This window comes from Halichoerus grypus, chromosome 2 (assembly GCF_964656455.1).
Source record: "Halichoerus grypus chromosome 2, mHalGry1.hap1.1, whole genome shotgun sequence".
NCBI lineage: Eukaryota > Metazoa > Chordata > Mammalia > Carnivora > Phocidae > Halichoerus > Halichoerus grypus.
The window spans coordinates 160,702,332-160,716,645 of record NC_135713.1 but is presented as its reverse complement, the minus strand read 5'-3'; the positions used below and the strand labels follow the sequence as shown (position 1 = coordinate 160,716,645).

The 14,314-nt window shown below is 58.0% G+C and overlaps 2 protein-coding genes across 2 annotated transcripts in view; one reads left to right on the top strand and one right to left on the bottom strand.

The window, feature by feature from the left end:
• TOP3A (DNA topoisomerase III alpha) overlaps positions 1 to 1,534 on the bottom strand; it is a 29,781-nt gene extending 28,247 nt beyond the window's left edge. Inside the window, exon 1 of the mRNA XM_036073513.2 lies at positions 1,046 to 1,534. Within this exon, the coding sequence (XP_035929406.2) occupies positions 1,046 to 1,225 (180 nt within the window). The 5' untranslated portion in view covers positions 1,226 to 1,534. The remainder of the gene's footprint in view (positions 1 to 1,045) is intronic.
• A 68-nt stretch (positions 1,535 to 1,602) lies between these two features.
• Positions 1,603 to 14,258, top strand: SMCR8 (SMCR8-C9orf72 complex subunit). The gene is made up of 2 exons (XM_036073514.2): positions 1,603 to 4,596; positions 9,844 to 14,258. The coding sequence occupies exons 1-2, from the start codon at positions 2,237 to 2,239 to the stop codon at positions 10,295 to 10,297; spliced, it is 2,814 nt and encodes a 937-aa protein (XP_035929407.1). The 5' UTR covers positions 1,603 to 2,236; the 3' UTR covers positions 10,298 to 14,258.
• Positions 14,259 to 14,314: the final 56 nt, after the last annotated feature.

The window sequence follows — 14,314 nt, the reverse complement described above, 5'->3', positions numbered from 1 at the left end:
TTTCAAAAATGCCTTTTATCATGAAGGGGATTAAATTTTTATCAATTTCGTTTTCTGCATCAATTGAAATAAACAATGTAGGTTTTAAGTGGGGGATTACTGGGGTCGTATCCGTGTTTTATAAAGTCACTTTGGTAATGGAGAATTTCAAGAGTGAAAGGCTAGGGAGAAAGCTACTGGAGTTTTCCATGTGAGGGGTCAGAGGCCTGCACTCTACAACACATCAGCTCTTGCTCCCACTATCCAGGAGCTAGAAATGGAGGTCTAAGGACCTTGGGAATCTTTAAAGAAAAAAGGGCAGGGAACTTCTTCCCCATACTCTTAGAAATGGCCTCCAGAAAACCATTTCACGATCCACTTTAATTTGACAGATTTTCCTGAACAGTTCTTGCGGCCTCCGTGCCAACTCTTACACAAAATCTTTTACCTTCCCCTTCCTTTGCACCTCCAGTGTGTCTAGGACACATTCTCATCCCTTACTTGCCTGTTTCTTGGAGTTTGTACCAGTAGGAATAGGGCTGATGTTCGCTCTAATCCCAAACCCTAGGCAGTACTGCCCCATCAATATGCGTTCACAGACTGCAAAGTCAGTGCGGCTGCAGAACGCGGGGGATGCGACAGAGATGGGGAGAGCTTGTTAGCTGGGAACGCTCGGACAGAGCCTGACTACCAACTTAAAAGACTTTGGTCAGTGGTTCCCAACAAATGAGTTTTCGAATCACAGGGACTAATGTTAAAATACAGACTTCTCTGATCTCACCCCAGACCCACAGAACAGCCGGTGCCCCAGCTGGTTCCGATCATCAGACAAGTTTGGGAACCGCTGCTGTGGACGAGGAGGAGCCAAGGTTTTCAAGAACACGGGTGAAACGTCTCACTATACTTTTGCATGCCTATCTTTCGGAAGAGACAGGAAGCCAATGCAATGACCCAGAAGCGAGAGAAGTGGCCTCCGTGTGTATTCCCAGCGCGCGCCTCGCCGTCCCGCTGGGGGATCGGGACAGCTCCCTCACCCGCACAGCTGATCGGAAATACGCCTCCTTACCCGCCTCATGCGACCGTTGGACAGCAGGTCGGCGATCCCCTTGGCCGCGTCGTTTTTCTCGGCCACACAGAGAATTTTCCGCACGCCTCGGAAGGCCACCTCCATGGCAGCGCGGGACAAGGTGCGGGCTCCCGGCCGTTTCAGCCAGCGGAGCGCGCAGCGGGCGACCGGGAAGATCATCCCTAGGCCCCGCGCCCGCAGCCGCCCCCCGGGTGCCCACGCATGCTGGAGAAGCCAGAGGTGAGGTCCACCTGGCCCCCGTCCTAAGGGAACTGGGGCCTCCGGGAGCCGCCAGCGCCACCTCCCCGCGGCCCGTCACCTTCCCGCGGCCCGTCACCTCCCCTCAGCCCGCCGGGCTTTGCACCAGCTGCCTCTGCCGGGAATCCCGCACCGCAGGCGTCCCGCTTCCGCCCGCCTTCTCGAGCTACATCCGCCCCGCGCGAGCGCCACATGACCGCGAACTACAACTCCCAGACCGCCCCGCGCTCCGGGACTCCTAGCACATTTCCGCTCCTCCGCCCCACTTCCTTCGCTTCCCGACAGTGGTTGGTAAGTCGATTCGTCCTTGGGAGAGGCCGCTGGACAGTTCTGCCCAAACCTGTCGCTAGCTCACAATTTTTCTGTCCCGCTCGGAAGTCCACGCGGACGCTTCCGGGTCACGCGGCGCAGACACCAAGAGTCATGTGACACCAAGATGGCGGCGCCGCGGTAGCTGGCTCCGGGTTGTGGCGTCCGAGGAGCCGCGACGGTTTCTCTCCTCGGGCCGTGGGGGCGGCAACGCTTCACTGGCCCCTGCGGCGGCCCGTAGCCCCGCGTTAGGCACCGGTTCAGGGCTTGGCTGTTGCTGTCGCGGTGGGTTCGGGGGAGTGCCGGTGACCTCGCTGCAGGTGTCCTGCGCCGGACGCTCTCGCCGGAGGAGGAGGAAGAGGAGGAGGAGGAGGACAACCGGCCTGCCGGGTCTTCTGGACCTGCGGAGTCCATGGGCTTCTGAGGGCTCTGGAGGAGCTATAGCTCTGAGGGGACTGTGGGAGTTCGAGTCTTCGAGAGTGTGAGGGGCAGCCTATTACCCCGGGGGCGCAAAGAAGACCGCAGGGACTTTGCTTCCTCTTCCAGAGGCCTTGCTTCCCTGCGTTGATTACCCCCTCATTCTTTCTCACTTCCTCTCAATGTTCTCTCCATATATCTGGAAATATGATCAGCGCCCCTGACGTGGTGGCCTTCACCAAAGAGGAGGAGTACGAGGAGGAGCCTTACAATGAGCCCGCCTTGCCCGAGGAGTACTCGGTGCCACTCTTCCCCTTCGCCAGCCAGGGAGCCAACCCATGGTCCAAACTGTCCGGGGCCAAGTTCTCTCGGGACTTCATCCTTATTTCCGAGTTCTCCGAGCAGGTGGGACCCCAACCCTTGTTGACCATCCCCAATGACACCAAAGTTTTTGGTACTTTCGATCTCAATTACTTCTCCTTGCGGATCATGTCTGTGGATTACCAGGCCTCCTTTGTGGGCCATCCACCTGGTTCTGCCTACCCCAAGCTGAACTTTGTGGAGGACTCCAAGGTGGTGCTGGGAGACTCCAAGGAGGGAGCCTTTGCGTATGTGCACCACCTTACCCTGTACGACCTGGAGGCCCGGGGCTTTGTGAGGCCCTTTTGCATGGCTTATATCTCAGCGGACCAGCACAAGATCATGCAGCAGTTTCAGGAGCTCTCAGCTGAATTTTCCAAAGCTTCCGAGTGCTTGAAGACAGGCAACAGGAAGGCATTTGCGGGAGAACTTGAAAAAAAACTGAAAGACTTGGATTACACCAGGACAGTGCTGCACACGGAAACGGAGATCCAGAAGAAGGCCAATGACAAAGGCTTTTACTCATCTCAGGCAATTGAGAAAGCCAATGAACTGGCTAGCGTAGAGAAGTCCATCATTGAACATCAAGACCTGCTGAAGCAGATCCGCTCGTACCCTCATCGGAAGTTGAAGGGGTCTCCTTTGTGTTCTGGGGAGACGGAGCACACCCAGGATCAGGCCAGCCAGGCAGCCACTACCTCTAACCCTGATGAGTCTGCTGACACAGACCTTTACACCTGCAGACCTGCTTATACCCCGAAACTCATCAAAGCAAAGTCCACCAAGTGTTTTGACAAGAAGTTGAAGACCTTGGAAGAGCTCTGTGACACTGAGTATTTCACCCAGACCCTGGCTCAGCTCAGCCACATAGAGCACATGTTCAGAGGAGACCTGTGCTACCTCCTGACCAGCCAGATTGACAGAGCACTTCTAAAACAACAGCATATAACAAACTTCCTCTTTGAAGATTTCGTGGAGGTCGACGACAGGGTGGCAGAGAAACAAGAGAGCGCACCCCCTAGGCCCGTTCCAGGCAGGCCGCCTTCTAGGTCTCTGGAAGAATGTCCGATTCCTCAAGTGTTAGTTAGTGTTGGTTCCTACAAGTCCAGTGTGGAGTCTGTGCCGATCAAGATGGAGCAGGAACTTGGAGATGAGGAGTACAGGGAAGCGGAGGTGACAGAATCGAGCAGTTTTGACCCCCAGGAAAACTTGGACTACCTGGATATGGATATGAAAGGGAGCATCAGCAGTGGCGAAAGCATCGAGGTTCTGGGCACGGAGAAGTCCACCGCTGTGCTGCCTAAGTCTGACAGCCAGGCCAGCCTCACGGTGCCATTGAGCCCCCAGGTGGTCCGGAGCAAAGCGGTCAGCCACAGGACCATCAGCGAGGACAGTATTGAAGTCCTCAGCACCTGCCCCTCGGAGGCCCTCATCCCTGATGATTTTAAGGCCAGCTACCCAAGTGCCATTAACGAAGAAGAATCATACGCAGATGATAGCGAGGGAGCCATCCACTTCCAGGCAAGCGTCAGCCCGCCGGAGCTGGGTGAAGCAGAGGAGGGCAGCTTAGAAACCCCCCCGTCACAAATAGACTCCTCCTGCTGCATTGGGAAGGAGAGTGACAGTGTGCGGGTGCCCCTCTCCCCTCCAGCCCACACCCCCTCGGAGCAGGACGGAGTAGTGAGCATCCCTCCGCAGCGCTACAGGCAGAAGGACCAGGGGTTCCGTGTGGACTTTGCCATGGAAAATGCCAGCCCTTCCCGAGACAACAGTTCCGAAGGCTTCCCTGCTGATGAGCTGGATCCAAACCGCCTGCTGGCGAGCCGGGATGTCAGTAAGACCAGCCTGGACAACTACTCGGACACTACCAGCAACATGAGCAGTGTAACCTCCACCAGCTCAGACAGGACTCCCTCTTCTGCTCACCCCACCGGCCCCTCTTCTGAGAGGCATAAAAAGAGGGCTGGCCAGAACGCCTTAAAATTCATCCGTCAGTACCCCTTTGCCCACCCGGCCATCTACTCCTTGCTCAGCGGGAGGACACTTGTGGTCCTAGGGGAGGATGAGGCCGTAGTGAGGAAGCTGGTGACAGCGCTGTCCATCTTTGTCCCCAGCCACAGCCGTTTCGCCAAGCCGGTGAAGCACTGGGTCTCCTCTCCTTTGCATATCACGGATTTTCAGAAGTGGAAGCTTATCGGCCTGCAGAGGTAACTGGTTACCCGCGGTGGGGAAGGGCCCCATCCCGTTAGAGACGAGGCTTCAGATGTACATCCCTCTGGGGGAGGTGCACGAGGTCGCGAGGTGGGCCCGGAATTGGGCGACCTGGCTTCCACACTGGGCCCTCAACACTAACCAGCTTACTCTGTAACTTTTGGCAGATCATTCCCTTTCCCTGGCCTTTTGTTTCCTCGGCCCTCGCATGAGGGGTTGCCGTTCCGAGGTGGTTGCCAACCCTGGTCTGCGATCTGCCGTGTCAGAGTTATTTAGGAGAGTTTTTTTAGATCATGGAGTTCTAGGTCCCACCCCCCAGAGATTCTGGTTCACTTGGTCTGGGGTGACACCTGGAGTTTATCTGGTGTCCAGCAAGGTTTGGGGAACAACCGAACTTGGAGATCTCAGGTTCTCGCTGATTCTCAAATTCACACTATGGTGTAAATGACTGAAGAGACATCGGCTTCTGAGAAAGGGCCGTGGTAGTCTCAGAAGGTGGCAGCCATCACTGGTGACAGGGACATCAGGGGCTCCAGTGGCTTTCACTCCACTGTCCTATTTGCCTTAGGAGGCTGTGTTTTTTTCCCCTAGAAGTCTGTGTTCATAAGGAAACGGAAGAGCCAGTTCCTCCTTTCTGTTTGATTGCTTTCTATCTCATTTTCCCACAATACTTGTGTTGCAGTAGACTCCTTTTCTTTTTTCCAAATACTGCTTGGCAAGTTGTCGGGCCCAAGGGTCTCTTTCCCTCGGGGTATGCACGGGGTTCAGCTTCCTCGTTTCCTTCTCTGCACCCCACTTGGCACATCTGTAAAACAGAGGTGCTGACACAGCCAGTCTGTGCTTCCCGTGCCTCATGGGAAGAGAGAACACTGCAATCAGGAACTGTTCGTTCCAATCTTCCGACTCTCCTTTTGCATCGGTCCCTAGTATCAGCGAGGTCCCCGCCACCCGAGTCGCCTGGCGTTTGCCCCTCTTGGAGAAGTCACGCGGCCCTCGCTCTAACCCTTGTTGCGTGTTCAAACTAAACAATAAATTAAAAGGGTAAAAAGCCTTTCCTCGGGGTCGTGGTGGTGGCATTTAAGCAAGTGGCGCCTCCACGGCCTGCCTCGGCTCACTGGCCATGCTGGTGGGTGCTGGGATGCCATCTGCAGGTACCTGGGCAAGGCCACTGCCTTGGAAGGATTCATAGTTGGGGAGGGGAGACAGATGCCAGGGAGGAGAGCGCCAACAGCGGGTGCAGCGTGCGTTCTAAGAAAACAAAGGGGGGCGACTGAGTGACGGCTGGGAAGCGAGGGAGAGGGGCGCCTGGGGAAGGCTTGGGGTCTTTCGCTGAAGGCACCAGGAGGGCGAGCTTGCCAGTGTGGGGGAAGAGTGATGACATGGGGACTTGGTGTGACGTGGCCCAGACCCCTGGACCAGCCCCTTCCTCGGGCCGCACAGGAGACCACCGAGCGGGGTCCTTGCTTATGGGTGCAGAACCAGGCTCAGGAGTGAGAGGCTGCACTGGGTGCCCTCGCGGACTTTGTCCTTCCTCCCAGGATCCGGTCCCTCTGCTGATGCCAGCTCTGTGCTCGGGTGTAACCCGTCAGTCCCAGCAAGACAAGGGCTTTTCAGAGATTGCTTTTGCCCCTGATCTTGGTGGAAGAATGGGTCCGTGCCCCTTGCAGACACATACCTCTTCTCCGAGTCACTCCCCTCGCCCCAACCCTTGACCTTTTTCCCTTTTTCTCCCTCAAAGATGGAAAATCTAAAACGCACAACAGTTTGTTGTCAGCTGGCTTATCCAGGATCAGGCTCAGGACAGTCTTGCCCTTCCCTGGAGGAGTGAGGTGGTCTGAGTCCCTGGCCGGCCCTACCAGTATTCATCCACTGTGGGCACCTGAGCAAGTCGCTCCTCCACTCAAGGCTTTGTTCCCTCCTGAGAAAATGAGAGGGTTGGATCCCTGAATGATCATTTGCCAAATATTTACAGAGGACTGTGAAGTGCTAGCCACTCGGCCCACTGCCAGAATCATAGGGCGAGTCAGCCGTGGTGCGTCCCCGTGACAGGGCAAGCACGGTCTTCAAGGGGGGGGGGTCCCTCACGCCAGTCCCAGCTCTGTCACCACACTGTCAGCTTGACCTCTGAGGCTGTTCGCATCTGCAGATGGGGTTGCCAAGACCTGTCTCGTGAGAGCGGGTATGAAAAGGCCCATTGCATCTGGTCTGTGTCTGATCAGTGTGAGTGCGTCTCTGGTAACCTAGCGGGGACGCATACACCGTCGAGGGAGGCAGGCCGAGGCAGCAGACGCTGAGTGTGGCCCTCACCAGCCCGGCTTTGGAGCCTTTAAGCATCCCTCTGTGAAGGCGAGAGGCCCATCAGAAGTGACAGACGAGAGCATTGCAAACAGCCCCGAGTGGGGAAGTGTCTCCCGTTGCTCACGTTCTCAGACCTGGGCGTGCACAGATGTTGGGTATTAGCAAGGTCTGCCTCCAGAGGTCCTGCTCTGGTGTGAGATACAGTGGGTGGGGGCTGGAGGCCTTGTTCCCTAGGGGCCGTGTCACCGCAGTGGGGACTGGATTTGCCGCAGCTCTCCCAAGGAAGTCCTGGGAGGTGAGCAGCAGACACCATCTGAATGTGTCCTGTGATGAAAAGCCGTGGAGTCGTGGCCTGGGGTGGGTAGGGAGGGGCGCCGTGGGTGCTGTGACCCCAGGTCCTGATGCTTCCACTGTCGGCCGTGTGGATTTGGACCAGGCCTCTCCTCTCATTCATTCAACAAGGCTTGTTGCACACGCCTGTGAGCGGGCTTCTGGGGCTCCCTGTGTGGAGCTGCAGGAAAGGGTCACATCTAGAAAGAACGTAACGCCCTGTGCTGTGCTCGCCCTTTGAAGTGCTCAGAGCTGTGGGTATCAGTGGTGAGTCATCCCAGCAGGCAGAGCCAGTGTTGAAACTGGGCGGCAGGAGGAGGCCCATCTGAGGATCAGCATTAAAGAGTAGTAGTAGAAGAGGGGCCTTTGTGTGGCCGTGAACTTCCTTGCCCGGGGGGAGCTCCGCTCTAGGGGGGGTTGAGTCCGTGTGCTGGGTTAATCTGGAATCAGAACTCTGACCCAGGAGAGTCTCTCCCCAGTCAGGTGCTTCGACTCCAGCTAAAACCAGCTGAGATGATGAACTGTTTTTAAAGACTCTCACCCCCACAACTGCCAGTTTCATTAGCCCTTGATTTTTTTCCCCCTAAAGTAGGCCTTCTGCCTGGAGATGCTCGTGAGTTGGATCCATCACTTATGGGTATGAGATGGGCAGATAATCATGTTGGTTTCCCATTATTTTAAATCAAAATGAAGGATAAGTGTATTGCTACCAAGTCGCAGGAACAAGCCCCGGACAGAGCTCAGTACCGACGGGAAGTGCTAGTTGGTGGGGGGGGGGGCGGTCAGAGGCCTTGGTTGAGTCCCGGCTCAACCACTCTAGCTGGCGGACCTTGCGTGAGCCACGGCCCCGCTCTGGGCCTCAGTGTTCGCGTCCGCCCACAGCCTACCCCCGGCCTTGGGACGGACTGTAAGGGATCTAAGACAGGTGTGGGAGGTGAAGCGTGAGGCTCTCAGTGCCGCCGAGGACCGGAGGTGTGGGCTCGCCTCTTTCCATGCTGCCTCGCCCCCTGCTGAGGAGCGTTGTGGGGAAACACGTGGAGGAAGAGTTAGACGGAGCGGCATCTTCTGAAGAAGCGGTGCTCTGTAGGTGAGCGTAGGTGTGGGGTGCCAGAGCTCCCCGGGAATGGCCGGGCCTGAGGCAAGGTATTCAGCACGACCGGTGGCTGGAGCGGAGCGGCAGGAGGACGGGGTGAGGCCTGGCTTTGCTGCCGCGCGGAACCTCGGGGGGCTGGATGTGCCCAGCTCGAGGAGGCCTTTGGCTTATGGCCTGGGCCCCTCCGGGGGTGGGGTGCCTCGGGAGCTGCCTGAGCACACTGGTAGTGTGACTGAGGAGGCCCGTGTCCCCGAGAAGCCAGTGAGCCGCCTATAGGTCCTGCTTCCTCATCGCCCACGTGATGGGGGCCACAGCCCACTGCCTGCCTTGTGGTCTTCAGGACGCACGGCCCATGTGGCTGTTTCCTCATCTCTGTGACCCTGCTCTTGTGTGGTCCCAGGTTCTCGGAGCCCATCTTTGTTGTAAGGTCCAGCTCCGAGGCTGTTCCTCCAGAACCTTCCTGGCCCCAGGCCTCCCCCTTTCACTCCGGGTCCTGTGTGCATGTCTTTTCTTCCCAGCTGACGAGGCTCGTGCCTCACTCCCTCTTCTGCCCCCAGCTCACTGCCTGGCATATGGTAGATGCTGCTAACTGTACAAGGACACGACACCACCCAGGAAGGAAAAAACATAATGAGATTGCCTTAGTCGCCCAAGCACCTGTCAGTCCTCTGTACACAATACCTGAGGCCTAACCCAAGCTCTTAATTCCAGACGTATGTCAGTCCGTGAAATCTCTGGTCAGCCAGACCTTTGCCAGACTGCAAGGCTGGCGGACTCTGGCTGCTCTGGGAAGACCGATCTAGAGGGTTTTAAGGCGCTGCTTACTAGGGCGGGTCACCCTGACCCCTTCCCTCGTTGAGCAAGCCCTCCGCTTGCCTCTGCTCCGCGGGCGCTGTACTGGGCAGTGGGCCAGGAGGCCAGATCAGCTAGTCCCGGGCCCGCAGGAGCTCCGTGCGCTGGGAGAGACGGGGCATAGATGGCCGGCACCGCCCTGCTCGGTGCCAGGCTGATGGGACTGAGGCCCAGGCACTGTCCTAAACACGACCAGTTTGGTCTCTGCAGTGACCGCCTGAGGCAGGACCGGTTATCTCTGTCGTACAGAAGGGGCTCAGAAGGTTAGGGCACTTGGCCGGGGTCACAAAGCAAAACAGTAGAGAAGCAAAGGAGGGGATCACGGGCGGCCGGGTAAGGTTTGAGTTGGCATAGAAGCGAGTACAAATGGAAGGGAGGGGTGTTCCGGGCAGAGCATTGAGGCCCGTGATTGTGAGGCCCTACCGAAAGCGTGGATGGCTGCGAGGAACTCACCATGACGGTAACAGGCGGGAGGTGGGTCACGCAGGGCCTGTGGGCCACGCCCAGGCACTTGAACTTGGTCACGAGGGTGGTGAGGAGCCCTTTGAAGAGCATCATGATCAGATTTGCCGCCCGGAAGAGCCAGTGAGCGTTGGCTGGCGGGAGCCGGCCCCGGAGACGGGCGGCCCCGGCGCAAGCCGCCCCCCTGACGCTGGCCTGTGTGTTTCAGGGTGGCGCCCCCCGCCGGCGCCGGCGCGCTGCACACCCTGGGCCGCTACAGCCGCTACACGAGCGTCCTGGACCTGGACAGCAAAGCGCTGCGCTGCCCCCTCTACAGGGGCGCCCTGGTGCCCCGGCTGGCCGACCACCGCACTCAGATCAAGCGGGGCAGCACCTACTACCTGCACGTCCAGAGCATGCTCACCCAGCTCTGCTCCAAGGCCTTCCTCTACGCCTTCTGTCACCACCTGCACCTGCCTGCCCACAACAAGGAGACCCAGGAGGTGGTTGCCGGCCGCCAGGCGAGCTTCCTGAAGCTGAACCTGGGCCTGGTGAACGAAGATGTGAAGGTGGTCCAGTACCTGGCCGAGCTGCTGAAGCTGCACTACACGCAGGAGGCTCCCGGGACCAGCCAGCCCACACTCAGGTTCGACTACGTCCCCAGCTTCTTGTACAAGATCTGAGGTCCGCCCCAGCCACTGTGACCGAGACCTGTGACTCAGGGTACGGGGAGGGGAGGGGTTGGCGTGAGCGAGGGGTCCTCTGAGCTGTTGAGACTTCGGGTGTCATCGGGCGAGGGAACCCAAGGTGGCAGCCCTGGTTCCCGGGTGGCGTCCGGCGGTCTGGGAGGCAGGCTCGGGCAGAGGCGGGTGCCTGGCTCTCCGCCGGCAGTAAGGACAGTGACAGGCTGCTCTGCCAGGCAAGGAGTGGCCCCTGGGGTCGGGAGGGGGCCGCTTGGCTTCCTGAGGACTGGGAGGCGGGCCGGGAGAGAGCCAGCACTCTCTCGATGGGGCGGGACGAGGGGCAGAGAGGTGAAGCCCGGACGGGAGGGGCATGCTGGCACGGTCAGCTCCCAAACACTGGGGCGGCGAGATCAAGGGAAGCACCGCATTCACTGGCACGGTTTAGCGGGAAACAGGCCGACAGAACGTCCATTGCCTCATTCAGATCCCAGCTGGGGTCCTTCACTCGGGCCCCCTAGAGCCCGTCGTCCCCGAGGAGGCCCCCAAATGAGTGAGGTGGAGGGAGGCAGCTCTGCCTACGCTGGGTGGTGGCAGACATGGAAACTTCCGGGCCCTGGGGCTGTAGGGAGAGCGAGCAGCACCCTGTCTGGTCCTGGCTTCCTCACCAGGCACGGAAGTGCCTGTGGGTGGGCTTTGCAGCTGCTCCCCCCACGGCGGCAGGATGGGCTCGAGTTAGGCGCTCGTCCCTGCTCGTGAGTGAGAACCACTCTCGCAGCTGGAGGGCCCGGGAGACGGGCAGGGCCGCTGGGCCACGAGGCCGTCAGCACAGTGCAAGGGATGAGGAGCCAGCAGGCCTCCGGGGCGCAGCCCGCCAGCCTTTCTGGCACAGTGAGTCTACACTGTGCTCTTGGGGAAGGTCGGCAGACATGCTGGGACTCGGCCGAGGTCACCCCCCCCAGTCCTCCACCCGCAGCAAACCTTTGCAACCACTTCACTACCTCTTGCAGGGTCTCGTGGGCACGGCGACAGCGGGGTTCTGCTCAGCTGCGTGGTCTGGGGGGGCAGCCCAGCTAGCGAGAACCCAGGGTCTCCTCCGGGAAGGAGGAAAGCCTCCTTGTGTGGCTGTCTTCGTGGATCTGCCCCACGTGGGCCTCACCCCTGCTCACTCCTGCCCGCACGCCGTGCCCTCAAATACATGCACCTCACCACTGTCCACTCCCACCCCACGCGGGCCCCCCAAATATGGTTACCTCACCAGCGCTCACTCCTGCCCCACGCAGGTCCCCCAGGTCCACTCACCTCCCAGCAGCTCACTCCCAGCCCCATGTGAGTCCTCCCTTCGGGGAAGGACGCAATCCCTGCCTCACCCGCCGTGACCTCCCTGACGCTCCTTACAGTTGCCGTTGGTTTGTACATGGAGGGTTTCTTGCAACCTTGAAATTTTTATACTTTTTTTTTTCTTTTTTATGGCTGCTTTTTTCCTCCAAGTAGGGAGAACTCTTAGTATGACCGCTTTTTTAACATGTCCGGGACAGTTGCGCTGCAGCAGACCCGGCCCAGCCACGACGCGGTTGCTGCTGAGCATGCGCGCGCGCGTCTCTGGGCGCCGCGTACCCTGTAGTTGGGGTCTCGCTGTCGAGACCTGCCTACCTGTCGGCTCTGTGGCGCACCGTGGAGGTCACGTAGGGGAGGCGGGACCCCGAGGGGCGTTAGCGTCCCGTCACTCCTGCCGCCCTTTCCTGGCCCGGCTCCTCTTCACGCACGCGGGTACGGCCCGTGGGCCCGTGGCCATCGGCTTCTGGTCAGGGCCCACGGCCCTGGCAGAGGGGGTGTGATTTTGCTTCTGAGCCTGTGACTGAGAGAGAACCTTCTGCGGCAGATGGTCTGTCTCCATGCCACGGGTTTTCTTTGTACCTGTGCCCGTTGCATACGTTCACACACAGAAGAGTCGCCAGGAACGGCTTGGCAGCTTCGAGATGCGAGGTGTGTGTTTGCACGTGGGGAAGGCTGCGTAGGAAGCCTGTTTCTCTCCGCGGGCTGCCCCCCTTCGTTGCTGCCTCCAGTGTTCCCCGTGTTCAAGATGCCGCTTTGCTAACTGGGTGGCCCGCTGCTGTCTGCTTACGCCTCTGGGGACGTGACCTTACAGCATTTTATCACCAAGGTGGGAGAGGTCTTTGGGGTCCGGATGACAAGACTGAAAGTGATCATCGGCACCACCGTTGCTTTTCATTCCTGTTTCACACCATTGTGGACTCTATACAGTTTAACCATACTGTCACCTGGGAAACTGATCAAGGCAGAAGGTCAGGCATGCGGGGCCTTCTAGAAGCTAAAGCCATCGCTACCATGGTCTGAAGTAGATGTCACTTTGGAGGGGGTTTGCGTGGAAGCTCTGTCTCAGGGATGGTTCCGGAGGCCCCAGGATTCTGAGGCGAGGGATCAGGCGGGTGTGAACAGAACAGGTATGTCCCATCCTGGGGCCGGCCTCAGAAAGAGCAAGTGAGGAAGGAGTGTCTCCCTTGAGTCGTTCCTTCATGGCTTCACGGACCGGTAGGGAGACTCCAGGTTTTAAGTTTTGGTTAAAGTCTAACTTTCCGTTGTGGCAGTTTCAAAGGGTTGCTGGATGCCAAGTGTGTTTCTTTCCAGGGGGATCTCAAAGTGGTCCTGGGACGGAGCCACTTCGGGCAGGCACTTGAGACCGTGGAGCTGCCCTTCCCAGATCCCCTCCACTTTGGAGAGCTGGAACCCACTAGAAGTCCCACATCTGTAAATCTTAAGGTGTGGGGAGCCCTATGCAGTGGGACTGAGCTCTTTAAGAATTTTCGTTTGAGGTTTGTCTCAAATAAAACGTTTTAAAAACACTTCACAGAAAATAGAGGACATCCGTGCCTCTTACTACTTTGTCAGTGACCAGGTACCAAAAGTGTCCCTGGGGTTTATTTCAACTTTAGTTCCAACCCATTACCGCTCCCCCGCCTCCAACCACCCCTTTTTCAAGCAGGTCCAGGTTGAGAGCAGGCTGATCAGGCTAGCAGTCTGGCGGTAGTGATTTCCAGAAGCTCCATGTGAGAGAGGAGTCAGAGCCTTTGTAGCACCGCGGCCCTCGGGGCGCTCCGACCTGAGCTGCTGCCTCACACCTCCCCGCTTCCCTAGGGATCTTGCTTCCCTGGTGGAATCTTCAGATTTTAGAAATCGTGACTTGTCCGTGATTTACTGCATTGGCTGAAGTTACATGATGAATTGCACCAGAATTTGGAAATGGACCCTGATAGGCCCCCTGTCATTTCCCATCTAGCTTTTAACTTCTTTGTTGCTATATTCAAGGTATTGTAGGTTTCCACCTCCAACAAACAGCACAGCCCAGTTCAAATCCTAGGGAGGCCAACAGATTGTCCCCCAAGTGCCAGGGCAGCTACAGTTCAGTGACGTGTTTCTGGAGGCTGAGGGCAGCCTTAAAGAACTCGCCTGCACACCGACCACCCACTTCCGCCAGTGCCGGACGCGTGCCCCCACCTCCCCGGACCTGGTGTTGCAGGGCAGGTCAGCTTCTCGTGCTGCTGCCCAGCTGGTAACGCTCAGCTGCTGGGGAACCCGTCGGCAAGCATGAACCACCTTCACAGGAACTGATCTCCCAAGCCAGCAATCAGGTTTTACTTCCCATCTCCCTAAAAGCTCAGAAGAAAGTGCCTTGGTTTGTGCTCTGAGGCCAACCAGCCAGCTCTCCGGCTTTTCCCCAATACTGTGATAGAAAGTGACAAAACTGGAATCTTTCAGAGATGCGGTATTAACAGACTACAAAAAAGAGAAAGCATCAAGTTTCTACTTCTGGCTGGAAAGAACCAGTCTCAGCTGAAAAGGTCTGAGCACACACCAAGTGTCCCTGAGCCCTCAAAGGAGAAAGCTGTGAGCCCTGACCTCATCTGGTCTTACCTGTTAAGGTTTGGTTACGGTCATGGGAAGAGGGGGGTGGGGGAAGGGGGAGGGGGGCGGCCCGAGCACTTTGCAATGAATTAAGCT

What these genes read in the sequence shown, in the direction of transcription:
- SMCR8 (XM_036073514.2), top strand. Translation starts at nt 2,237, where the DNA reads ATGATCAGCGCCCCTGACGTGGTGGCCTTCACCAAAGAGGAGGAGTAC. An exon ending in AAGCTTATCGGCCTGCAGAG is followed by an intron (nt 4,597 to 9,843) that starts GTAACTGGTTAC and finishes TGTGTGTTTCAG; the next exon opens with GGTGGCGCCCCCCGCCGGCG.